Source organism: Aulostomus chinensis, chromosome 21 (genome assembly GCF_037954235.1).
Source record: "Aulostomus chinensis isolate RoL2024-O1b breed Wild chromosome 21, RoL_Achi_v1.0, whole genome shotgun sequence".
NCBI classification, from domain to species: domain Eukaryota; kingdom Metazoa; phylum Chordata; class Actinopteri; order Syngnathiformes; family Aulostomidae; genus Aulostomus; species Aulostomus chinensis.
In genome coordinates this window covers 23,281,832-23,309,607 of record NC_141340.1, presented here as the reverse complement: position 1 = coordinate 23,309,607, position 27,776 = coordinate 23,281,832, and the positions used below count along the sequence as shown (strand labels likewise).

General features: G+C 44.1%; 1 protein-coding gene across 2 annotated transcripts in view; it reads left to right on the top strand.

Annotated features, from left to right (window-relative positions):
• The window catches only part of reck (reversion-inducing-cysteine-rich protein with kazal motifs), a 115,435-nt gene that overhangs the window by 62,333 nt on the left and 25,326 nt on the right, over positions 1 to 27,776 (top strand). For both annotated transcript variants that reach the window (XM_086191828.1, XM_086191827.1), the window contains 5 exons: positions 3,232 to 3,444; positions 4,095 to 4,231; positions 5,164 to 5,307; positions 6,176 to 6,364; positions 12,330 to 12,452. In XM_086191828.1, the coding sequence (XP_086047954.1) occupies positions 3,232 to 3,444; positions 4,095 to 4,231; positions 5,164 to 5,307; positions 6,176 to 6,364; positions 12,330 to 12,452 (806 nt within the window). The remainder of the gene's footprint in view (positions 1 to 3,231; positions 3,445 to 4,094; positions 4,232 to 5,163; positions 5,308 to 6,175; positions 6,365 to 12,329; positions 12,453 to 27,776) is intronic.

Sequence of the window (27,776 nt, the reverse complement as noted above, 5' to 3'; positions counted from 1 at the left end):
TTAAGGAGGATTTTTCAGAATAGTACTTTAACCCGGACTTGTTTCCTTGCGTGGAGCTCCAGAAAGAACAGCAAATATGACAATTTGAAGGTAGGACCATATCAGTTTTGATGTTCACATGTTGTGTTGCAGTCACAACCATATATACTAAATACATAATGAGTTTCCTTAATGAAATGAATAATACCTCAGACACTGACAAGTCTGCACAAAATGGAAGAAAAGCAGAATCACCACAAATGGATGCTGTTGTGACTGAACCATGCAGAATGCCAATATCACTGATGGTTTCCTAAGATGGTTCTTAAATTTGTTGTTAAGAACAGTTGTAAGAAAAATGCACGTCAGATTCATGAAACATTCTTAAATAACCAAAATTGTTCGCACCTATGTTGTTAGATTAATGAATCCCATTGTCCTCGTAAATTGGAAGCATGCGCAGGGGCTTGACATAGGGGGATGCCCCTCCGATCCACATAAATGCCGTACCAGGAGAGGGGCACACAGCAGAGTAGATTAAATAGAAGTGGTTCAATCTGAAGTCTAAAGCAAAAGAACATGTTGCCAAACATAGTGGAGAGACACTGGCCACTGGAGGAGGTCTGAGATGGACCAGCGAATCTGTGCCATTATTGGTGGGGCGGCACTCTGGTGAACCGTCCACCAGAGAGTTTAGATGCAGACCTGGACCCCCCATGACACAGTTTCACCTCTCATCCCTGTTGCAGAAGGTAACTGTTTTCCCCGAAGAATTTTAAGAAATTGATGGCATAATTTAAAACATGTGAAACTAACCCCCCAAAGGATAATAAATATTAACCCCAAGACACACCACTGCAATGGTATGATTTTTAAAAAAAATGTTATCCCTGATTTAACCCATTCTTCAAACACTGAGTGCCCATTTGCGATAAATCCTGGGCACCACCTGTACTTTACAGGCACTACCTATACCAACCTGGGGAGAGCCCAGAACCATACTCGTCCTCCTATACATGGCTCGCTAATTGTCACAAGACAGGGGGGAATTTCACCAGTGTAGATAAAGCACATGGGAGGATCAGTTCGGATTTCACCCATTTAATAGGAGGCTACTCCAGGCAACAACAACAGCAACAACAAAAAAACTACCACATAGAAAAATGTTCAGTTCATCCATGAGACTTAATAAATATTTTGACCAAATTTGAATAAATTACCTCAAGGCAACCCATTATTTACTGATTCTAATCAAACTTTAATATTTGTAAACATTCAACATCTATTGACTTTTAGTGTAGTGACACTTGCAACCGAAAAAATCATCAACTCACCTTGTGATGCATTTATATTTCTTCTATTTTTTGTCTCTGTATTCTCAGTGTTACAACATATAAATTGACAGAATCTCCATAGAAACAGCTGTACTTGTTCTGTGAGGTGGCCAGTAATATACACATATTTCATGTGGTGATGGCGGGACGCAAAATGCAGAGAACAGATTGTAGGCAGGACTGGATTTAATTGAATGTTTAATTAACAAAACACAAACAGAAGCTAAAGTGGTACAGTAAAACAGGAGATTAAAAAAAATCCACTGGGAAGCAAACAGGCTAGATAACATACTGGTGAGGTGACATGACAATCTGACAAAGAGCGACTCAGAATACCAAATGTAAATAAACTCAAATCATGACCCAGGAAGACACAGGTGGAAAACAGGAGTGCAGGGAGGAGCTGGTGGGGGGAGAGAGACCAGGAGCAGGACTTAGATGGAACAGGACTGATTAGCCTACAAGTGAAGTGCTCAAAAAAGGTGTGAAACTTACACAACCACACAAAGACACAGGAGGGAAGAGCTGACAAATTAAAACAGGAAGTGACCAGAGTGAGCAAACACATGAGCTACCAAACTAAAAATCAACAATACAAACTAAAGAATCCAAAACCAAAGGCCCAAAAAAAACTAGACATACATATGTCCTTGATTATAAAGCCACCTCCACGGCACAGAAGAAGAACATCTTCAGTGCGGCTCAGGAGTAAGTTATATTGTAGATTTCTAGCTCCTGCTTGTCTGTTCTGGAGTTGAGTTTTAAACATAATACGTTTTTCTTATGTAGCCCTTTTTTCATTACTCAAAGACACCTAGAGGGTTGTGTAATGAACAGGCAAGGAGATTCAAGTGCAAAGATCAAAAACACACTTTAATGAGGAACAAGCAGTGGTTGTACACAGGAAGGCAGTCCATAGGGCAAAAGTACAGATGTGCACTAGGCAATGGCAGAGTAAAAAAAAAAATCAGGAAGGAGGGTTCAAAACACAGGCAAAAGTTCCAAACAAGACTAGGCAAGAGCAGGGTCAAAATCCAGGAAAAAGGGCATTCATGGGAATACATTTACGAGGAGAATGCAAGAGAACTTGGGACCAAGGAACCTAGACAATCTGGCAAAGTAAGTGCGGAGTGCTGGGAGTATAAGCACTAAGTGGTGTGATTAATAATGACAACCAGGTGTAGCTGAGAACTGGCAGGAACTTAACAGGAAGTGGGAGTGAAACAAGGTTGACACAAACAAAAGGTGAGGTTAACAAAATAAAACAGGAAGGGGATCAATCCATAAAATGTCTTTACTCAGCGAGCATGGCAGGTGAGAGCAGCCACAAAGAGCCGTGTCTCCCCAGGACAAGGGTTTGGGCCCAGTGAGTGGGGGTGGTGGTGGCCATCAGTAGACTGGTGGGTGCAGTCAGAGGATGATGACCTGTCACGGCACTGTCTCTGAATAAAAGTGGCTGAACTAGAACTTTTGTATTCAAAAACATTCTGAAAATATATTGTGTAAGATTCCATTTAAGGTTTTTAGCAGTTTGGAAGTTATTACTCTGTTCGAATAAATTTCCTCTTCAAGGAAGGCTCATTCTACATTCACATGCCACAACTTGAAAATTTGAGTGAAAGCTTGATGCCCCAGTGTTCATAAAATGTTTTCAGCATGGAGATTTTATTTGGGTTTCACTATGAAATATAAGATAATGTTCACTAAAATAGCTTTTTTGTTTGCACTTTGTTTCAATTTGCTTTGTTTCTCCTTCGTTTTCATGTTCAATTTGTGGCCATGACAATGTCCTCAAACTATCTTCTCAGTTTGTATGAAATGTTGGCCAATGTTATTTATTGGCTAACACATTATTTTTTAGTAATTTTTGCAACACTCTAGATTTTATTAAAAACCTGCTTACCACCTGTACCTGCAGGCCAACAGAGCTCTTTCGCAGCTGTAATGTCCAGTCAGACCAGGGAGCCATGAATGACATCAAGCTGTGGTCCAATGGCACGATCAAGATGCCCTTTATGAATATCCCTGTGCTGGACATCAGGAAGTGTCTGCCAGACATATGGAAGGCTGTGGCCTGCTCCCTGCAGATCAAACCCTGCCACAGCAAGTCCAGAGGGAGTGTCATCTGCAAGTATGTAACTACTTCTGCCCTTTAACAGAAAGTACTTCCCAAAACCTATGTCTACATGTGGTGGATGTAGATCTGAGAACATGTTTTTAGGACTGAAGTCAAACAGCCAGAAGTGTTACAATGAATTTTCAAGTGAGGGTAGCTTGGAATGGCTCAAAGGGTTATTTAACTGTCGAATGTCAATGGGCCTGATTTTCAAATTTTCTTATGTAAAAGTCATTTCTTTTTTTCCCACCATTTCTTCAATAGAACTTTAGTCCTCAATTTAGTCTTACAGTCAGCAGACAAGCAAGCAAATTATTGATTAGTTTACTAGATATGGTCAAGTTGCAGGTTTCCAGCTGAAGAAGACACTAGATACTGTCTAGGAGAGAGGGAAAGAAGGACATTAACAGCAGAAAAAAGCAGCACTTTTGGCCAGTCGCGAATGTGAGCCAGCCAACAGCTCTGGGCAGGACAACAGCCTTGAATGATGTTACACCAACACTTGTTAATGCAACCCAGGGCTGGATTCCTATGACTGTGGGTTCCTTATCAGAGAGAAAGCACTCCCTACATCTCCACTCAATATATTTGCATTATTACAGAACTGACTTGAAATGTTTGAGCACAGAGGCTAAGCTGGCAGGTGAATACATTTTTGTCCTCAGATCCGATTGTGTGGACATCTTAACTCAGTGTGGGGACAGGAAACGTTTCCGTGAGGGACAAACACCAGAAAGGATTTGTGAGTTGCTGTCGCCAATCGATGACCCTGAACGTTGCATCCCCCTCCACAGATACCTCAGTGAGTGACATTGCACAGTACATTGTGTTCTTATTTTAGGTTAGGTACAATAAGACCTTTTTTTGACACCTGTACATTTTTATGGTTGCATGTTTAGCCTTATTTCTTTGTCAAAATAAACACAAACAAAACATATACTCATTAAGAGGAGTTGGATGGATGTTCCTGCTCTACACTGGTGAATACTTACAAAAGGTTGTCTATGGAATGACAAGCTGTGAAGGACTGACTGGGGCCATTGGTTACTAGAGTTCACTGAAGCACATGGGTCTTGAATTGCCCATAGTGACCCTTGTCCACTGCTGAAAGTAGCCACAATGGTCTTGTGAGGAACAGGATTGGACCTCGCAGCAATGGAAGAGGATGGACTGGTGTGAGGAAGCACATTTTCTTTGACATTGTGTGGATGGGCAGGTGTGTTGGGTGTAGCTATCTGAGAGAGGGATGGCACCAGGATGGAAAGAGGTTGAGTTGGCAGAGGCAGTGCGATGCTTTGGCAATGTTATACCAAGAACTTTGGGTCCTGCCATTCATACCCAGAGTATCTATCTAAACACTGTTGCAGACCAAGTACGCCCACCACCCCCATGGACATGTTATAAAAGTGCCCTGCCACACCACAAAAATGATGATGATTCAGTGGATATCAAATATCCTCGATCTCTGTCCAACACACTACTTTAAAGGACAAGCAGAGAGACACCCCTCACACCACTCCGTGTGCATTAGGGACCTCCAGAACCCCACTGGATGCAGCTACCAACATGTTAGCATGTTCCTTTTATGGTGTGTGATGCCACTTTCAAGGCTTTTCTGCTGACTATTCATATTTTATTTGCTTCTGTTTAGCATTTTGTCTGTGAAAAGTGCTTTATAAATTCAATTTACTGGGTTAGGGTTTAATATTACTGACTTTTTCCTCCTCTCTCCAGCCCCTAGTTCTCTTGGAAATAACATTGTTGAGGAAGTCATCCATCCATGCAACCCAAACCCCTGCCCGAGCAATCACTTGTGCCAAGTCAACAGGAAAGGTTGCCTTGATGAACTCAACTGTCAGCCATATCTCTGTGTACAAGGTATGAGTGCCTGCAGCAGCCCCACTCTGCAGCATGGCCATCACATCCTAAGTGTGTGTGTGTGTGTGTGTGTGTGTGTGTGTGTATACTGTGTATATATATATATATATATATATATATATATATATATATATATATATATATATATATATATATATATGTATACACTTGTTTTTTGTTACCTATTAGAGACCTATTCTGATATAATCACCAACCTTATCAGGACCTGTAGTCATCACAGGGACTAAATCCAGCACTTTGTCATTTATGACTTCCCTGTTAAAGTTAGACTTAAGGTGTGGGTTGAGGTCAGGTTCTGATTCAGGTTAGGGAAGAGCAATGAACCTGTCGAGAGAGGAAAGGAAGAGCGTGGTCAATTTGTTGATTGGTTACTCAACTTTAGGCTGAGGGGAGCATTGGTACCTTTTCCCATAGTGCACTATGGTCCAACCCTCTACAGCATCATAAAACACCATAATGGGTTTATTTTAAGTATAACTATTTTTGTGGTATTTCACATTGTTTATTTATTAATAAGTTGTGTACACGATATTTGTGTTAAAGATATGAATTAAAATGTCTGGGTATTTATTAGTTGTCAATATAAAATAAAAGGAACCAAACTAAATGAAATTCAAAGAAAAACTTGTTTTGGAAAAAGAAAGAATTGTTTTGTTTTTTTTAATTACTGTGAACATATAGGAGGCAACGAGTTTAGGCTGTTCACATGATTGGTAGTCAGTCAGTTGAATGTCCCTATAGCGATAAGTGCATAAACGTGTGTGTGTGCGTGTGTGTGTGTGTGTGTGTGTGTGTGTGTGTGTGTGTGTGTGTGTGTGTGTGTGTGTGTGTGTGTGTACGGATTCAGGCTGTAAACTGGGTGAGGCCTCAGAGTTTCTGGTGCAGCAGGACACTCGAATTCAGGTGCCAACTCGCACTGGTCCAGCTGGGTGCTATGAAGTCTGCAGCTGTGGTCCTAGTGGGCGTCTGGAGAATTGTGTGGAAATGCCCTGTGTGGATACTAACAAACCTTGCATCATAGGAGGACAGAGGAAGAGTAAGTTGCTGGTATTTTTGTTTTGTTTGTTTTTTTGGCTTTTGGTACACATACATCTGAAATTACAATTGTATTGTATTGGAAAAAAAACCTTAGCACACAGTCTGAGAGTTACTTTGATGTAGCTTTAAACAAAATTTGCATTAAAATATAGTAGATTCTTTTAAACCGTGGCTCTTTGTGATCATAGTTGTTATAACCCTTATTTTCAACAGCACGAGCTCATTTTTGTAATACCATTGACTTCATTGTTATATTGTTATAGATTGACCCCCACAATTCCACACCATGAGACATGCAGTACACGTGAGCAGTAATGAAATACAAGGCCTTGTTATTTAAAATATCCATGGATGAGAGGCTAGCTGGTGGCAAAAGGTAACGGCAACCACCCAACACCTGCACAAACTGGCCAAGAGTGCCAATGGATGCCTGATTAAAGGCTGCAGGCTGTTCCATGTCCTGTCAACTAATGTCAGCATCATGTCGCTTTGCCAAAGACTGAGTACCTTGCCAGTAAGCTGCATAGGCTTGGAATGTTCCATGAAGAATGAGGCATTACCAAGGCAGATGAATTTCTCAGACCGATAAATTTGGAAATCTGTCTTTTTTTTCATGACAATAAATTCTGCTTTAATAGACTAAGGAACCTGAATCTATTATAACTTTGTGAATTTCCTATCACCTGTGCCAGATGTCAATTAATAGTGGATTTAAAGGCTGATGCAATACTGATGTTTTGATTAGGAAAATGCAACATAGAAATGGATCAACTAGACAGTTTAAGTCATTCCATTTGATTTGTGACAGGCTTACATAAGTAAGACTCTTGATACAGACAGTTCTCTATTTAGCATGTTTAAGAGTGCATTATCAACTTAAAGATCATGGTCTCATATTTGTGGAAAGTCAGAGCAAAGCTTATGACTTCATTTCAATTAAATGCCCCATAAAAGGCTAAGTAAAGAAAGTGTAGCAAAAGACATTTAATAAGGAATTCAGAGTGGAATACAACCAATCAAGCTCTTTTACCATGCTAGGACACACATAGCTGTCACAACAGTGCTGGCTCTTTTTCAAGTCCTTCAGCCTGCTTTTGTTCTGTGTTTATCCCTTGGACGCATGGAAACAAACAAAACAATCGTAACATAGTATCATTACATACATTTCAATAAGGAACTATCTAAAAAATGAAACTGTCCTGAAGCCCCTCGTCAGCCTCCATCAGCTTCTGAGAAAGTAATCCTTTCCTGTAGCTTGCTAGGTTACAAATTTGTCGAATTTAGAACTGGGGCTACATTTAGAGTTGAATTAATCACTAAAACGCAACCTTTTCACATCACACAGTAAATTTATGGATCTTTCACAAAAGCTTAGTGATCAATGGAGCAATGGTAGAAGAGAAATACAACTCTACATATAAGATGGAGAAGAGACAGAAATGAGGGAGAGAGAGAAATTAGGGAGATAGAATGACAGATGGGGGACATGAACAAGACAGAGGGAGAAAGACAAGCGGAGAGAAAGCCAGTGGGACGGAGAATGTGAGAGTTAAGACACACAACAATGACAACGGTAATAATAGTAAAGTAGCTACCAAAAATAACATCTACCAGCTATTGCTATATCAGCATTAAACCACTAGTACTGATACGAGTTCTAACACCATGCTGCTGTTAATGCTAGAGTTAATACTACCATTACTAGGGCTACTAGTGTTAGTACTAGTCAAGTCAATTTTATTTGTATGGCCCCAAATCCCAACAAAAGTTCTGTCCTGACTCTGTCCAAGTAGAGCAGGTCCAGAACCTCCCTCCTTCAATGAACCTCCACCCAACAATTCTCCATCAGCAAGCACATCCTGCAACAGCAGCCACCAGAACCTTCCTTTACCAGCAGGAAGGTGGAGCAGATCCAGGATCAGTGGGGACGGAGAGAGAGCAGGAGAGAGAGGGACAGAGATAAAGAGAGAGAGAAAGGAGGAGAGACCGATGGACAGAGACAAAGACAGAGAATGGAGGAAGACAGAGAGACAGAAGGAAAGAGAGGGACAGAGAAAGAGGGAGAGAAAGGAGGAGAGACTGATGGACAGAGACAAAGACTGAGAATGGAAGAAGACAGAGAGACAGAAGGAAAGAGAGCGACAGAGATAAAGAGAGAGAGACAGGAGGAGAGACTGATGGACAGACGGGGACGTGAGCAGGTGGAGCTACGGGTGACAGCTGGAGCCTCTTCAGGTCTGGAGCCTCCTCCAGCAGCGCCAGGATCTGGGATGAGGGGAGAAGAAGAGGAGTTAGTAACACGTATGAGGACAGGAAGAGGAGAGAGAAGCCCAGTGCATCATGGGAGATCCCCAGCAGTCTGAGCCTGTAGCAGCATATCTAAGGGCCAGCCTAAGCAGGCCTGACTATAAGCCTGATCAACAAGGAGGTCTTAAGTCTGCTCTTAAACCTAGAGAGGGGGTCTGGGTCCTGGACTGAAACTGGGAGACGGTTCCACAGGAGGGGAGCCTGATAGCTGAAGGCTCTGGCTCCATTCTACTGTTAGAACTCTAGGAACCAGCAGGAACCCTGCATCCTGGGAGTGAAGGGTTCTAGCTGGATCATAGGGGACTAGGAGCTCTGTCAGGGATGAAGGAGCCTGACTGTTGAGGACTTTGATGGTAGAAGAAGAATTTTAAATTCTGTTCTGAATCTGACAGGGAGCCATGCAGAGAAGCCAGTCCAGGAGAGACCTGGTCTCTGCTACCAGTTCTAGTCAACACGCGTGCAGCAGCGTTCTGCCATCCAGGGTACCTGTCTCATCAGATCAGGTGGTCCTCAGGTGTTTGGGCCCAGCACAAGAACTTCAGTTTATCAGAGTTTAATAAAGGAAATGATGGGTCCTCCATGTTTCCTGTCCTTCAGACAGGCCTCCAGTTCAGTCAGCTGGTTTGTTCCATGTGGATCATTGATGAGTTCAGCTGAGTGTCGTCTGCATAGCAGTGAACATTAATGGAGTGTTTCCTGATCATGTGACCTAGAGGAAGCAGGTACAGGGTGAAGAGGACTGGTCCAAGCACAGACCCTTGTGCAACACCATAACTGACTGTAGTCGTCTTAGAGGAACCATCATTAACTAGTACCAACTGAGATGACTTAGTAAATATGACCTGAACCAGTTTAGTGTGGTTCCTTCAATGCCAATAATACTACTAGTACCAAGACTATTAGTGGTAGGAGGTGTCAGCCTGAGGTTGTGCAGGTCTGAACCCTTTTCAAGCAGCAGATCAGTCAGGGATGTGGAAGGTGAGAAACCACCATGACTCAGAGGAAGCAGTCAGGAGGGGGTTTTGAGTCCTGGACCGAGACTTGAGAGACGATTCCACGGGGGAGAGCTTGATAACTGCATGCTCTGCCTCCCATTCTATTTTTGGATCCTCCTGGAACCAGCAGGAGCTCAGTTGCATCTAGGAAATGAAGGGTTCTAGCTGGATAATTGGGAACTATGAGCTCTGTCAGATATAAAGGTGCCTTATGGTTGAGGGCTTTGGATATTAGATGAAGAATCTAGAATTCTATTGTGGATCTGTTCGGGATCAATTGCAGAGAAGTCAGTACAGGAGAGATGGTTCTGGTTCTGGTCAGTCCACTAGCAGCTGGAGAGTCTTTGTGGACTGTTGGTGCAGCCTGATAGGAATTATAGTAATCGAGCCTGGAAGTGACAAACGTCTGGACTAGTTTCTTTGCATCTTCTTGAGACAGGATGGGATATCAGTCAAGTTCAGAGTTGTTCTCAGTGTGTCTGCTGCTCTATTAATGAATTATGAATGAGGGCGGAGCTAAAGTTGACAACAGGCTCGTCTGTTGTAATGGGACATTACAGTGAATTTAACACCAGTGAGATTGTTTCCTTCAATTTCACAATGACATCAGCAGACAGACATCTGGTAAACTACAGTTTTCCTCAGTGTTCTGTAGTCCAGTAGTACAAGTACAAGGTGATGAAGGGAAGTTCAGCTCCACGTGTCAGGACCAGGTTGGGGGGTCAGCAGGATGTTCTCACATCCACACTGATAGAAGCAGTCATGTCTGAACGTGAGATGAATGCAGGACCCAGACTGTCACTCCCAACATCCTCCTGAAAAGATGACTCCATCTGTTTAAGACCTAAACTGGACATAAACTCTGAGGATCAGATCAGATCAGAACTCAGGGTCTGGAAACAGGAGGGGGAACACAGAAACTGATGGAAGCGGCTGTAGAGTTTCCTGGCTAAGACGACTGAGAATCAGGCTTTCAAATAAATTAGGACTTCTTCTGGTTTGGGGTTTATTACCAGACTTGAGTCGAGAATGGTGGCAGGTCTTCCTGCTGGGCCAGAGTCTGGAGGACTGGGAGGGTTAATGTGACTGGGAGGAGTGGATCCATGTAGGCTAACATGCAGGCGGTTCCACAGGTTCCAGTGAGACACAACAGGTCAATAAGATAGTCAGATATTAATTCATGTACTGATACTGCTTTGATGACAGACATGTGCTATTCAACAGCCCACATCTCATCTTCATATTCTCTTGAATTAATTCCGTAGTGGTGTTCATATTTATCAGGCTGTATTAGAGTGAATAAACTGACATGGTCTGGAAACAGACAATCGCTATGGGGGTTTGGTTGGGTGCCCCCCAGTGGATGCGCAGAGAAGCATATAAGACGACAGCTCTGCCTCCTGGTCTCAACTGTGGGCTGTCTGGGTTCTGGCTCTATAATAAACTGGGTCATATTTCTTGGAATGAGAGCGGCTTCATCCACAATGGAATAAATGCCGTCTCTCCTTATCAGACCAGTAGACAATGTGGGTTTAATAGATAAACTTCTGAACACCACCTCGACAGGCAGCAGCTGAACAATGAAATTACTGATCAGATGCGGCAGGGGTCCATAGAACACATCAGTCCCACGTTTTCTTTGCAAATGTATACACAGACTCAATATTGATTTCAGTGGCCTCTGACTATTGTCGCCTAATGTCATGACTGTGGACATGGCCAACAATTTGACCATGTTTAAGGTTACTTTTAGCTAGTAGTTAATATGTGACTCAATGTTGCCTCCTCTGTCCCCTGGAACACAGCTGACTGTGGTCGCTGGTGTCCATAACCTCACTTTCCTCAAAATGGAACCTCCAAAGACTGGTTGTGTCACTGGGTGGGAAAACCTGTTGGGACTGTGACTGTGCTTGGGACTCTGGGACCACTAGTCAGAGCTATGGTAGGATGGTCTACACCAGCTAATAAGGCTGGTTAATGCTAGCAGCTAATTGTTTGGATTCATACGTGCTGAGCTGCGGCAGGTCCAATTCAACCTCACTAAGCCTCGCCTCCAGTGCTACCAACGAGCTACGTTTGACATATTCATCCGTATCACTAAAGGAGGCACAGAAACAGCTGAACATGTGAAAGAGCAAAAACTAAATTGCAAAGAATTGCCCAAACAGTGTCAGAGTATCAGGGGAGTGGTGCTGGATCAGATGAATTTGTGTAAATAATAGCAATAATTTTGTATTATTTTATTATAACACCTTTCACAGAAATAAAGTATTTGTGAAACCTAAATACCTCTTGATAGAAGGGTCCATGTTGTATCATCTTGGGGTCTACAGTGTGAAAAATGTTGGCGAGTCACTGTACCAGTGAGATTAGTTTGGAAGGTTTCCTCCAAAAAGTAGCTGATTATGTTCAAAAAGTTCAATTATATCAGTCACCTCCTGTTCCAAAGAAATCAATAACAACAATACTTCATGAAAAGACTTGAATCACCCACTGGTCTTCCATTCCCCCATTTCACCCTATACAATTACATGCACAACAAATTTTGCCCCAGCCTGCCCTCTCTTTTTCTTACGTCTTTGCAGTATGAAGCATTAAACACAGTAGCAAGTTCATGTGTTCCTCACTCATGTATTTTTGTGTTTTGTGTGCTACCACCAGGTCATGGGATGTCTTTCAGGATGGACTGCCACACCTGCTTCTGCATTTCGGGTGACACCATCTGCTCCACCAGACAATGTCTCAGCACTGAGAGCTTAGATGAGGACAGCCGACATATTACTGGTCTGTGTGTGTGTGTGTGTGCACGCATGTGCACAGGTGTGTGTGTGTGTGTTTGTGTGTGTGTCACAATTAAGGATCAGCCGAATAATTGGCGGAATTTTTGCATTTTTTTGGTTGCATCAGGATCGGCCGATTCACGCATGAGTTCTCCAATTTTCAGGCTCGTTGTGATACAGTTGTTATATTTATGTTAAAATCCATCCATTTTCTACCTCTTATCCTGTTAAGGGTGGTGGGGGGTGGAGTTTATCCCAGCAGCCTTCAGGTGAGAGGCAGGGTTCACCCAGGACGGGTCACCAGTCTATGGCAGGGCCAACACATATAGACAGGCAACCATTGGCTCTCCCAGCCACGCCTACGGTCAATTTAGAGTCTGGATTAACCTGGTCCCCTCTTGATGTCTTTGGACTGTGGAGGAAGCTGGAGTACCAGAGAGAACCCAGCAGGAACAGGGAGAACATGGAGACTCACCCAGAAAGACCCCGTGCTCCAGCTGGGGCTCCACCCACATCCTTCTTGCTGGGGGTCACAGTGCTGACAACTGCACCGCCGTACCGCCCTGTTGAAAGATGGAATCAATAAAAAAACTCTATAGTTATAGTATATCGCAGTCTGTGTACTCCTCTATTCTGCCTGTTTCCTGCTTCCCTCTGAAACGCTTGGATTCAACACCCCCCCCTCCCCACACACACACACACACACACACACACACACACACACACACACACACACACACACACACACCTTGTCCGCCCCTACCACGCTCACCTTGCTGAGATTGATCAACGTATTTAGGGGCCTGCTCCCCCCACTGCATAGTAACTCGGCTCCTCTGACGTGCAAGGAAGTTGTCTCACCAGGTAACTGGCTTGTTTAAAATTTTAGCATTTTAAAAATGTTGACTTAAGCAATACAACCGTATGCCTTGGAGCCGGAATCTGACCCAGACAGTGACAATACACAACCTGAACCTCCGTTGCAGCAATGGGTTAGGGCAGACGTCTCTGAATGGTAAAGCTAAATTCCACATTTCATATTATCTACTAACTACGGTACTCTGTTACTGTTTTTTTAGTCACCATGGCCTGACACAAAACTTCAGCAAAGTCTTTAATACTGTACTGTGTGTACCCGCTGCTTGTATTCATACTGAGAACAATTCTTTCACTGCAGTTCAGAGCTAAAAACAGACAAGACACTGACAGAATGTGACTTACAGCCTGTGGTTCGGTGTCTTTACAACCATGTAAAGATGGGACAGCAGTTGCCCTCAGGATTAGCTTTTTTGCAAATCCAGCATCGAAATGAGAATTGATCAGGAAACTGCTGTCCATGAAATGTCAAGAGCACACGAGCAGTGAAGGCAAAAGAGTTACTTGCTTCCCTGAAAACAAAAAAATCTTGACATTGCTGCCTTAATTTGTCTTCTTTGGGAAGTCCATGCAAAGATAAGAAGTGTTTGCACCCTTTGTTAGCCATTTCGATGACAACACTGTAGATCTGTAGTCTGCACTGTATACTTTCGTGGCAGAGTGTGGGGGGCGGGGGGCAGCAACACCACTGGACACTGAGACCAGAGCCAGGTGAGTAGTTGTATATGTAGCTTCCCCTGAAGCTGTGATATAACAAAACGAGACTAAAAAAAAAACTTCAAATCTGGGCGTTTTCAGTAGTGCAGAGCTGCATGAAACTGCTGCCAGGGATTATTTTTACATACGCCTAACTCATGATATGATATGATACTTCCACCTCCTCCAGACAAAGTAACCAACATATTTCTAAGTCTGAAAAGTTGGAAAAGCATAATAGGTTCCCTTTAATGTTTTACTTGCCTGTACATTCCTACATTCTTATTGCCAGATTTGAATGACCAGTTCTTCATGGGCATTGACCTTTTGCAATCACAGCATTGCTGATGCATTTGGCATCATTAGTCAAGCCAGTAACAGAAATCAAACTCCTACAGGTTGATGCACCCCTGCAGGTGGCGAATTTTATTAATATATTCCAGTCAGTGCATTCAAAAAAATCCTTCAGCATTGCCTCTGCACCGTGGGATAACCTGGATAAAGACCCAGTAAGACTCAATGACAATTGCTGCAAAAGTGGCTTCCATAAAGTGTGTGTGTGTGTGTGTGTGTGTAAAGGTCTGAATACCTGTACATATAAATTACAGATTTGCTTTTGATTTTCAGAAATTTGCAAAAAAATAAACAAACATTATACTTGTAATAATGAGAACACATAGTATGTCACAGAGCGGAAAGAAACCACAATCATCACACCATCTCAAAAACTGGGATGAGCAGTAATAATTTTTATTACAACAGAAGTGATAAATGATCAGTTCAGTTATTAGGGTAATAGATTTCTTTTGATGATTGATTTGAGACTCCTCATATGGCTTTTTGGGCGGCACGGTGGAGCAGTGGTCAGCACTGTCGCCTCAGAGTAACAAGGTCTGCAGCACGGGGTCTTTCTGTGTGAGTCTCCATGTTTTCCCTGTTCCTGCTGGGTTCTCTCTGGTACTCCGGCTTCCTCCCACAGTCCAAAGACATTAAGAGGGGACCAGGTTAATCCAGACTCTAAATTGACCGTAGGCGTGGCTGGGAGAGCCAATGGTTGTCTGTCTATATGGCCCTGCCATGGACTGGTGACCCATCCAGGGTGAACCCTGCCTCTCGCCAGAAGGGAGCTGGGATAGGCTGGGATATGCCCCCCCCCCCCCCCCCCCGCGACCCTTAACAGGATAAGCGATAGAACATGGATGAATGGCTCTTTGCAGTTCACTTCTGGTCAAGTGAACGCTGGTGCCGTTAGCTGCCGCTGCTCTCAGTTTGTTTTTTTTAACAATTGTGACAATTGTGATTATCAGCATTGTTTGCCGCTGATCATGTACTGTTGGTAAACGTGGTAATGTTGATCTCTACCCTGGTCTTTTTCTTAAAACGATTGGTTCTATCAGTATCATTTTGTCAGTTCAAACGCTACCTGACTGTAGCGTGTTAGCTTCCTTTCATCTGGCCACTGCTCCTGCTGCTCGGCCAAACGAAACATCTCCTCATGTGGAGCTACAAACTCGCTGCAAGTTTTGTGCTCTTCTCGACTGCCCTGTCCTTCCTAACAAATTGTCAACCCCTGTTCATTACATGAGTGTGGAACTCCTCCAACTTTGGTCCCCCCGGTCTGCTCCTCTGGTGATGCTGCTGTACTTCCCAGACACCACTTGCCTTCCCCGTCTGAGGTACATCCATCACGGAGAAAGATGAAACTTCCGCATTGATAACTCAACTACAATAAACTCCTTCTGGTCTTCATCTCGCGGCCACCCTCCAAGAAATGCCCGCAGGAAGGTGGACCACAACGCGTTTACCAAGCCTGGCCAGGTTGGGTAACACCATCCCCTCCAACAAACTCAGTGGCATCAAACTTGGATTACTTAACATCAGTTCCTTCACTGGCAAGGGACAGCTACTACAGGACCTCTTCCTTGGATGTGGTAGCAACCCAATGACTTTTCTCAGCTGAATGAGTCTATTCCAGCTGGATTTGTTTACATCTGTCAACCCTGTCTCACTGGCAGAGGAGGAGGTCTTGTCATAATTAACCACAAGACCTGGAAGGTCTCCTCTAATACTGTTCCAGAGTTTCAGCCATTTGAATCATCACTCTAAAACTGAATGGACCCACTCCACCTGTTTTAGTCAACATTTACCATCCTTCTAAACACAACAGGGATATCACTGATGAATTCACTACATTTCCCACCCACAGCTGTTCACTCACATCCATTATACTTTTCACTATAATTTGGGTTACTTCAGTATGCTCTCACTGAGGACTTCACTTATTGCTTGGACAGTTTTGGTCTCCAACAATTTATTGACTTCACTACCCACTCTAAATTTCACATTTTGGACTTGGTCTGTTGCTCAGGGGTCACCCCTCTAAACTGTTCCTCTGTCTATCTCCCCATCTCTGATCACATGCTTGTCTCGTTTAATTTGATTTTGTCCAACCCAAACACAAAACCAAACAGTCATGTGTCATGCCCTTCCGCAACATAAAAAATGCAGCAGGTGTTCATGGTTTCCCCATCATCAGTTACCCATGCGCCCTGGATCAGCTGATCTCTACCTAAAATATGGTCTCAATCTCTGTTGAACTCATTTGCTCCCCTCAAAACTCGGACTGTCTCATTCCCCCACTATGGCCCTTGGTTCGCCCCTTACTCTCTTCAGCTGAAAGCCAAAGGACCTCAATTGGAGTGGCCCTCCAGAAGATCTGGACTCAGCATCCACAAGCAGATGTATCATGCCCACATCCTCCACTACAAAGATGCCATCATCACAGCCAAATCCCAATACTTCACTGAAAAATAAGGGTCACATGGGGCTGGAGCAACTTTCAGGCAAGAGGCTGGGTTCACCCTTGACAGATCGCCAGTCCATCGTAGGGCCAACATATAGACACAGACAACCATTCACACTCACAGTCATACCTACAATCAATCTAGAGTACTCAATTAGCCTATTCCCCATTTGCATGTCTTTGGACTGTGGGAGGAAGCAGGAGTACCTGGAGAGAACCCACGCAGGCACAGGGAGAACGTGCAAACGCCACAAAGAAATATTCCGTGCCCGAGCAGGGACTCAAACCTGGAACCTTCTTGCTGTGAGGCAACAATGCTAACCACTGCACCATGTGCCACCCCTTCATCTCATCTCCAACCTGCCATACCTCTCAAAAATGGAAAAGGCAGTGGCATCACAGCTTGAGGCTCACCTCTCAAACAATAACCTCTATGAACAGTTCCAGTTTGGCTTTTGTCCCCACCATATCCCACCCCGCCAATTTATCAAAACGGCCCTCCTCAAGATCACAAATGACCTCTTGATGGTGGCTGACTCCAGACTCTTATCCATCCTCATCCTCCTTGACCTCAGCACGGCTATTGACACCATATCCCACTCCATCCTCCTTGACAGACTTGCCTTCTTTGGCATAACTCACACACCCCTAGACTAGTTCCAGTCCTTTCTCTCTGGCTGCACTCAGTTCATTCAGTTAAAATCATTCACTTACCATCCACCCCCATCTCCTCCGGTGTTCCCAACTTTCTCAGATTGAACAGTGATAAAACTTAACTCCTCCTCATTGGTTCCAAATCAACCCTCACCAAACATCCCAGTTTCACCGTCACAATAGACAACTCCTCAGTTTCCCCTCTCCCCTGGTTGAGAGTCTGGGTGTTGTCATTGACAGCACCCGATCATTCCATACCCACATCAACAACACCATCTAGTATCCTCTGCAACATCAACTGCCTCTGCCCTCTCTCTCTCCCAATTGCACAGCAATCCTGGTCCACTGTCTTGTTACTTCCCGCTTTGATTACTGCAACTCACTTCTCTTTGGTCCCCCACACAAACTCCTCCATATGCATAATCACCAGAACACCATCAATCTGTCACATCACTCCTGTTCTACATCAACTCCACTGGCTTCCCATTGAACACAGCACTGACTATAAAATCCTCCTCCATACATTCAAGGCCATCCATAACCTTGCTACTGCATACCTCTCTGACCACCTACATATCAATGGCCCCACTCAGTCTCTCAGGTCTGCCTCCATGATCAGTCTGACTGTCCCCCCAGCCCAGTTGTCCACCAATAGTGCTAGAGCCTTCAGCAGCTCTGCCCCTCACCTCTGGAACTCCCTTTCCTCTGACATCAAGAACATAGACTTCATCTCCTTCCAAAAAACCCACTTGTTTAGGCAGGCGCATCATTAATCAAAATGAAATATCAAATTGTTGTTCTGCTGCAACAACAGAGTCTCACCCCTATTTGTCATATATTGACGTTTGGTCACTGCCCCCTGCCGTCCAGAACCGATGTCAAGGGTAACCTTCAGTGTCTGACGAAGAGGGTCATTCACTGATTGTAATACTGTCCCCTTAGCTTCGGATTTCGACGTAAGTCACGTGACTTTCAGGTTTTCTGCTGCTGAAACTAATAAAATGGCTGCCGTTGTTGTCATTCCCTGTGATAAAAAGGCATATTTCCAGATACTTTCCGCATTAAAATGTGTTTTAATGACATTTCTAGCGGGAAATATGCATTTTTTTCACCACCTCTGTTCAGTGATTGTATGTATAGTAGGTCTGCGAGGAGATCGTAACAATAATTCATGTTGTTGTTTTTTCTTTCACCAACGGGACGTATAGGATAGGATATGATATGATTCAGCTTTAATAATCCACTAAGGGGTAACTAGATCACCACCATGGCCACATACAATACAACATAAGACACAGAAAATATATATTTACGTCCAGCTGGACGGCGGAGGACCAATAGCCAGTGAAACGATCTGGAAAATAATCAAAATACAGATTAAATAAATTGAATCTTTACAAAAATAAAATATATCAAGACACAAGAAACATAAATATATTCTTGTAACATACAAATGTACAATATTATCGACTCAGAGGTGAAAAAGTAGCCAAAAAAATGTCTAATCTGACGTTAGCTAGCAAGCATTCCATTTTGATTAAAAAGACATTTGATTTATATCAATCTCTGTCTAATAAAGCTATTACAGTGGGGAGCATTTATGACATTTGTAAAGTAGGAAATGAAATGGAGGTTATTTTTCATACCTGATAGCGGAGTCAGGAGGTCAGTGAAAAGTTGGCGGAATATGTGATTTCCGGTCTGCGCGAGCTGGAAAATGTCTTCCGGTCTGCAAGCATCGATGAATAAAAATAATTAAAGCTGCAAGCAGCGTTGATAGGGCCTGAGCCCCCGCGTCGTTCACGCCGTCCCCAATCCAACGGCGTATTGGTCTAGTTTGAAAGCCTTGTAGTTGAGGAGTTAGAAGCCTGAGTCTGATCAGAGAGTGAGAGCAGAGCTGAGAGCTGGCCCTTTAAGAACCCCTCCCCCACTGCTCTGTCTCTGATCTGTGCTAGAGTGAGAGCAGAGCTGAGAGCTGGCCCTTTAAGAACCCCTCCCCACTGCTCTGTCTTTGATCTGTGCTAGAGTGAGAGCAGAGCTGAGAGCTGGCCCTTTAAGAACCCCTCCCCCACTGCTCTGTCTCTGATCTGTGCTAGAGTGAGAGCAGAGCTGAGAGCTGGCCCTTTAAGAACCCCTCCCCACTGCTCTGTCTTTGATCTGTGCTAGAGTGAGAGCAGAGCTGAGAGCTGGCCCTTTAAGAACCCCTCCCCCACTGCTCTGTCTTTGATCTGTGCTAGAGTGAGAGCAGAGCTGAGAGCTGGCCCTTTAAGAACCCCTCCCCCACTGCTCTGTCTTTGATCTGTGCTAGAGTGAGAGCAGAGCTGAGAGCTGGCCCTTTAAGAACCCCTCCCCCACTGCTCTGTCTCTGATCTGTGCTAGAGTGAGAGCAGAGCTGAGAGCTGGCCCTTTAAGAACCCCTCCCCCACTGCTCTGTCTTTGATCTGTGCTAGAGTGAGAGCAGAGCTGAGAGCTGGCCCTTTAAGAACCCCTCCCCCACTGCTCTGTCTCTGATCTGTGCTAGAGTGAGAGCAGAGCTGAGAGCTGGCCCTTTAAGAACCCCTCCCCCACTGCTCTGTCTCTGATCTGTGCTAGAGTGAGAGCAGAGCTGAGAGCTGGCCCTTTAAGAACCCCTCCCCCACTGCTCTGTCTTTGATCTGTGCTAGAGTGAGAGCAGAGCTGAGAGCTGGCCCTTTAAGAACCCCTCCCCCACTGCTCTGTCTTTGATCTGTGCTAGAGTGAGAGCAGAGCTGAGAGCTGGCCCTTTAAGAACCCCTCCCCTACTGCTCTGTCTTTGATCTGTGCTAGAGTGAGAGCAGAGCTGAGAGCTGGCCCTTTAAGAACCCCTCCCCACTGCTCTGTCTCTGATCTGTGCTAGAGTGGAGAGCAGAGCTGAGAGCTGGCCCTTTAAGAACCCCTCCCCCACTGCTCTGTCTCTGATCTGTGCTAGAGTGAGAGCAGAGCTGAGAGCTGGCCCTTTAAGAACCCCTCCCCACTGCTCTGTCTCTGATCTGTGCTAGAGTGAGAGCAGAGCTGAGAGCTGGCCCTTTAAGAACCCCTCCCCCACTGCTCTGTCTTTGATCTGTGCTAGAGTGAGAGCAGAGCTGAGAGCTGGCCCTTTAAGAACCCCTCCCCCACTACTCTGTCTTTGATCTGTGCTAGAGTGAGAGCAGAGCTGAGAGCTGGCCCTTTAAGAACCCCTCCCCCACTGCTCTGTCTCTGATCTGTGCTAGAGAGAGAGCAGAGCTGAGAGCTGGCCCTTTAAGAACCCCTCCCCCACTGCTCTGTCTCTGATCTGTGCTAGAGTGGAGAGAGAGGAGGAGCACCAGGACTGGAGTGGGACAAGAGGAAGAAGTCGGCATACGCTGGTCAAGAGGGACACAGAACACCATGTTCTTGGAGGGGTTTCTGTCAGGAATGCAGTGGTGTGGTTGTTAGAGCTGTGGGATGGATGGTGTAGATGTGAGAAGGGTTTGTGTGACAGTATGTACCCTGAGAGGACACCGTCTCCCCATTGGAAGGTGAAACGTGTCTCCCCCACTTTGACGGCTTGTAAAATGGACACCGAGTGAGTTATTACAAAGTTTGTAAAGATTTTTGAAGAGCAGAGTTGTGTGATTAATATTTGTAAGTTTGGAAGTGATACCATTAATGCCCTAGGAGGAGATAGATTTTGATGGGGGAGTAAAGAAAGTCGGTAGGTGTAGGTGGCGCTATAGACTTTTTTGTTGTTTTTTTTTTTTTTAGATTCATGAATGTGTTGCCAGACCAGACAAGTGTGCTGAATTTGAGCGAATTTCATACATGTTCAGCGCATAATGCGCATTTTGCGCACTCAGTGAACAGTCTAGTACCAGTTTTTGAATGGGTGTGTATGTGAAAACCAGCTCCGGGCCGTCTGACCAAGCTGCCTCAGGGGTAGTTCCCTTAAATTTCAAAAAGGAGAACATGAAAAAGGAGGACAGGATGACATTAGACTATCTGAATTATTTACTGCTCTTATTTCATTTAAGAGAAATAATGTACTTGGTAGCGTTTGGAAAGATCATTCCAGATGTTCTCCTTGATGCTCCTTGTGAAGGCAGAGTCACCTTCCTGCACAGTGTAGTGTTGCTCCAGCTTCTGCAAGATGGGCAAGATCTCACCACAGGTTGGAGTTTTGTCGCTGGAGACTGCCAGTGTAGAGGTATAATGCTTCCGCATAAGCAGCACAAAGTCCTCTGCTTTTCTTAAGTCCTCATTACCTATTTTGGCCAGCCTGCATTATAAACAAAACAGCAAAAGATATATATAGCATAAATATTCAAAAACAAAACCAGTCCAACTTTAAAACAAAGCACATTGTCATTTTCAAAAGTATATCTATTACCTTTCCTTCTCCATGGGCTTTCTTATCCGTGGGTCTATGGCTGCAGCCTGGATAGCAGGAAACTGCTCACAGAATCTGTCCATAATCAAATACAAAGAATTCCATCTGGTCCTTACATCCAGGAGGAGCATGTGCTTGGGCAGCTCTGAGGGTGAACACATACACAGTGTAAATATTTATGTTATAATCTGAATTTCATCATGATCTAATGATTTACATGCACACATAACCTATCTATATTTGTCATATATTGCTTGCAATGTAATGAGAGTATCTTACTGAGTAAGTCTTGTTTCTCTTTAAGTACAACTTTTGCCATGTGGGACCTCTTCATCCAAACAATGACTGCGCGAACTCACGCTGCCCAGTTGGAAATCGCAGTGCAATTGTACAGCTTCTGCGCTCCCAGGTGAAGCGTATGAGCAAAACATGGCAATTTCACAGTTTGCAGCTTTTTGATAGCTACATCCATGCTAGCTGCATTGTCGACAGTAGCTGCCACAACCTTTTCCCTGACACCATATTCCTCCAGGATGTCGTCAATCTCCTCCGCTGCAGCTGAGCCTGTCTGAGCTTGGTACACGGCTTTGATTTTAAGCACCTTTTCCTTAGCCTGGCCATTACTTACAAAGTGCAGAGTAACTGTGAGATAATGATCTTGACTAAAACTTGTCCATCCATCAGCAGTGATGGCTGCCTTTGACACTTGTTTCAGCTCAGACATCAGATTTCCCTTTTCGACAGCATACCAAGCAGGGATCAAGTGGTTAGTTAAGCTTTCTCTGTTTGGGGCTTTGTATTTTGGGTTGAGAATCTTGGTCATCTCCCTAGAAAATATAATGAAAATTAATGAGTGAAACATCTTGTTAACTTGGAGGTCCTCCGGTTGTGCTAAGTCATATTGTCTAAACTGAATATTTCCTCCACAATTGAGTACATTCACCTACCGAAATTCAGGGGCATCTACTGTAGCAAATGGATTGAAGTCCTTCACAACAAACTTAGTGACTGCTCGGTGACATTCGTCTACCCTGGCCTGGGGCATTTTACTTTTGCCTGCCTCGATGAAAGGAGAAGCTAGAGCAGGTAGTGAGCAGCAGAAGCGAGCGCTGCCAGCCTCCGAGCCAGCCAGGCTCTCTCTCTCGTCACGGTCATCTTCTATATGTAATGCAGACGGCATTCGTTTAATAGCATAATGTTAGTGTTGCTTGCTTTACAAAGAAGCACACAGGCAGTGGGAGCTACTGACCAGAGTTTCCTTCCGTAGTAACCGCAGAGGTGATCACAGCTTGGCTACTACAGCCGCTGCTGCCGGGTTGAGATGCATCAGTCCGAAGGATGTCAAAAACATGACACTCATTTAGAAAGATTGCATGCTTTGTGCGCAAATGTTTCTGCATATTCTTCGTATTCCCTCCCAACGCTGTTATCTCCACCTTGCAATGACTGCAAGTCGCTTTGTTGTCATTTTTCCTCGTGAAGTGAAGCCACACTTTCGATCGTTTGAACCTAGTTGATACCATTGTTATGTTTTCGACTGCAATGCGCGTGCAAAACCAGCGTAACCTAATCACGTAGTCGTACTTGCTGAATCGAGCGTGCGTAACATGCGTAAGTTACGTGACGTAATTCGTGCTGGTTGGAATCTATAAGAGAATCGTTAGATGAACTGCCAAGCGATTCCATGGAATTGAAACACACGGAACCGGTTCTCTATAGGCACCGGTTCTCGATTCCCATCCCTACTCATGGGTGTGTGTGTGGGGGGGGGGGGGGGGAGGCTGGGACACATAGCTGAGCTGGAGCGCTTCTTTTAACCTAGGAAGTTGAAATTTTAGTGTGTTGTTCTGTCCTCCATAAGGATCACATCTGTGCTGGTTTGACCCCCCTAAGTCCTTTCTGCTGTCCGTAAAGGGCGTGGCAAAGTCCAGTAAAGTCTATCAATGAAGCATCATAACTGGTCAAAGTTGCTCCAAATGAGATGAGATTTCTGGGAGGCAAGGCAAGGCAAGGCAATTTTATTTGTATAGCCCGTTTTCACAAACAGTTTGTCTCAAAGGGCTTCACATGGCATCATGACAACATCCTCTGCCCTGAGACCCTCACATCGACTGCGGAAAAACTCCATAGAAAACCTTTAACAGGGAAAAATCTGAGAAACCTCAGGGTGAGCAACAGAGGAGGGATCCCTCACCCAGGACAGACAGACGTGCAGTAGATGTTGTTACAGACAAGAAAACAGTTTACAATACAAAATGTGGGAAACACGGAAATGTTAATAACAGCTGAAGAAGGAAGCTTCTGGTAGGGGAGGCAGGGAGAGCAAGCCAGCTTGATGGGGGACTGGATGGCAGACTGGTTCATGGGAGGGGAGGCAGGGAGAGCAAGCCAGCTTGATGGGGGACTGGATGGCAGACTGGTTCATGGGAGGGGAGGCAGGGAGAGTAAGCCAGCTTGATGGGGGACTGGATGGTAGACTGGTTCATGGGAGGGGAGGCAGGGAGAGCGAGCCAGCTTGATGGGGGACTGGATGGTAGACTGGTTCATGGAAGGGGAGGCAGGGAGAGCAAGCAGCTTGATGGGGGACTGGATGGTAGACTGGTTCATGGGAGGGGAGGCAGGGAGAGCAAGCCAGCTTGATGGGGGACTGGATGGTAGACTGATTCATGGGAGGGGAGGCAGGGAGAGCAAGCCAGCTTGATGGGGGACTGGATGGTAGACTGGTTCATGGAAGGGGAGCGCAGGCCGGTGTAACAGTAGGGAATAAGAGGGGGGGGGGGGCGATGCAGGCGGCGGTTGGGGCTCTGGTGGATCTGTGGAAACACAGAGAGACTGCGAGACACCAAGGCCAAACTACAAAGTGCAACAAGTAATGGTAATGACAGTTCCAAAAATGTGCAGGGAGGAGACGAGGAGAGAGGGGGAGAGGAGAGGAGAGGAGAGGAGAGGAGGGAAGGGCTCCATGTAACCTGATGGGAGGAGTTCACACCTCTGCCAGAAACCAACATTTAAAACTTTGAAGCCCCACCTCCTTCCTGAAGCTACTTCCTGTTTGGGAGGGGGTTCTAGAGTTATTCCACCAGATTATGATTCTATAAATTTTAGAGGCCTCACAGTTCAGGTTTCAGGTCTGTATCCACTGTAGAGGCCAAATGAGAGCAAAAGAGCAACAGGGTCAAAGGTCAACAGGCCTCATGTCTCAGCCAGGCCTCAAAGGGTTAAGTGAGCCTTTTGGAGCTCCTTTGAAAAAAGGCCTGACACCAATCTTGTTCAGGACAAACATGAAGAAGGATCTTTGGAACATTTTCACATCTTTAACACCGCCTTGACTCCTTTTTATAGCAGGAGGCACTGAACAGCACAAAGCTGCTATTGCAGCCATCAGGCCTCATTTCTGATCAATGATTATTGTTGAAACAAAGCTGAATATCAATTATTGATTCTTATTATAATCATTTTGAACACCTGATAAGAGAAACACAATAAAAACATTTGAAAAGGAAGGATCAAGGTGTTGTTGTCCTGCAATACTACAGTACAGCATCAGAGACACTCAGTTATTGATTGCCTGAATGATTGATTTCCCCCAGAAGAGGAACAGCTTTGTTGGAGCAGTAAAAATACACACATCAGAACGACAAAAGTTACACTGGAAAAGAAATGACATGACATTACCAGCACAACATCTGAAGAACAGTTAGGATAAATTTAACTGGCCAGATAGTTAGGATTTCTTTAATGATATCCTTGATGAACCCAGACATCAGTGTGGTTTGTTCCACTCAATAATAAATCTGTAAATATAGCGTGACATGATGGAACTGAAAGGCCACCTCTGAGTGCAGGAGTTCGCCTCTGTGACGGATGTGACGTCAGCAGACCGCCATTAGTTTGAATCATTGTTTCTATTCTTAATGCTGATTGGTAGATCTGGAATGGTTACAAATGGACTTTGTAGGTAGAATAAACATCCAGAAATTAAATGAATTTGTTGATTATCTTATTAATCAAAAGATAAAGTATTCAAATGTTTGTTTTTTTCCTCGGAGTGAGCGATAACTTCCGGATTTTCTCACAGGAGAACGGGGGCCGACTTCCACGGAAGCTGATGTTTGGAATTCCTGGGGCACTAAAATCCATTTCATATTATTTTTATTGAACAGCTGTAGTCAACAATCACACAAACAACAACAAACAAGCGTAGCTATTTTATATTTTGATGGTGATTCCTGGGTCAATATGTTTTATATTATTTCACAGACAGAACAGGTCCTTTGTATGCTTTTCATAAGGCTAAAACATGAATACATAATACCCTTGTGTCTTAGAACTCCACTGATATCTCACGTTTTGTGCATCAGGACCGCTTTTTATAAGTCTGCCTTTCATTGCTGTGAAGACAAAAAAGAGACGTGATGAAAGGGAATCCCAAGTGACGGAACTCCACACATTTTTTTTTTTTACATTTCATTCATAAAAACAAGTGTTTTGTTAACAGGAAGTGCGTCACTTGCCTTCGTTTCCTTGGACTTTCTTTTTATCGACAAACTACAGTTATAGCACAGCAGGTGCTGAGATAGTGGCGAAATCATTACTCAATATTTAGTGGGGGATTATTTTTATTTTTATTCATGCAGACAGGAAGTCGTTTTCCAGCGCGCGCGCAGACCGGAAATCACATGTTCCGCCAATTTTTCACTGACCTCCTGACTCCGTTATCAGGTATGAAAAATAACCTCCATTTCATTTCCTATAGCTAACGTCAGATTAGACATTTTTTTGGCTACTTTTTCACCTCTGAGTCGATAATATTGTACATTTGTATGTTACAAGAATATATTTATGTTTCTTGTGTCTTGATTTTTTTTATTTTTGTAAAGATTCAATTTATTTAATCTGTATTTTGATTACTTTCCCGATCATTTCACTGGCTATTGGTCCTCCGCCGTCCAGCTGGACCCCTATAGCGATGGCGATATTGTAAATATATATTTTCTGTGTCTTATGTTGTATTGTATGTGGCGATGGTGGCGATCTAGTTACCCCTTAGTGGATTATTAAAGCTGAATCATATCATATCCTATCCTATACGTCCCGTTGGTGAAAGAAAAAACAACAACATGAATTATTGTTACGATCTCCTCGCAGACCTACTATACATACAATCACTGAACAGAGGTGGTGAAAAAAATGCATATTTCCCGCTAGAAATGTCATTAAAACACATTTTAATGCGGAAAGTATCTGGAAATATGCCTTTTTATCACAGGGAATGACAACAACGGCAACCATTTTAGTAGTTTCAGCAGCAGAAAACCTGAAAGTCACGTGACTTACGTTGAAATCCGAAGCTAAGGGGACAGTATTACAATCAGTGAATGACCCTCTTCGTCAGACAGTCACGGAAAGTAGGTACACTTGACGCCGGTTCTGGACGGCAGGGGGCAGTGACCAAACGTCAATCTATGATGAATAGGGGTGAGACTCTGTTGGCTGCTAACTCTGCAATGTCTGCTTTCACCTTAAGTTTGTATTAATGTTTTAAATGTGTTTTTGATTTGCTGTACAGCGCCCTTGAGTGCCATGAAAGGTGCCTTATAAAATAAAGGTATTATTATTATTATTAGTTCAGTGTCTTCAGTAGTTGTTTTCAGGCTGACTGGTATATGGTGCCTGTTGGCTGACTGTGTGCCTCCAGCATAGGATGAGGGAGGTAGAGGTGAGGAGCTAAATTAGAGATTTTGCTGCAGCATTAATACCAAATTTGGAGCTGGATGATCTTGCAACTGGTGGCAGAGGATTTAGACTGAAGTAGAGACACCGTTAGTAAACAAATTCATTGACAATTAATTAACAAGTAATCCTTACCCCTGATACTGAGTGTAGATTAATAACAAATAAATCACAATTTACAATTTACACAGTTTACAACA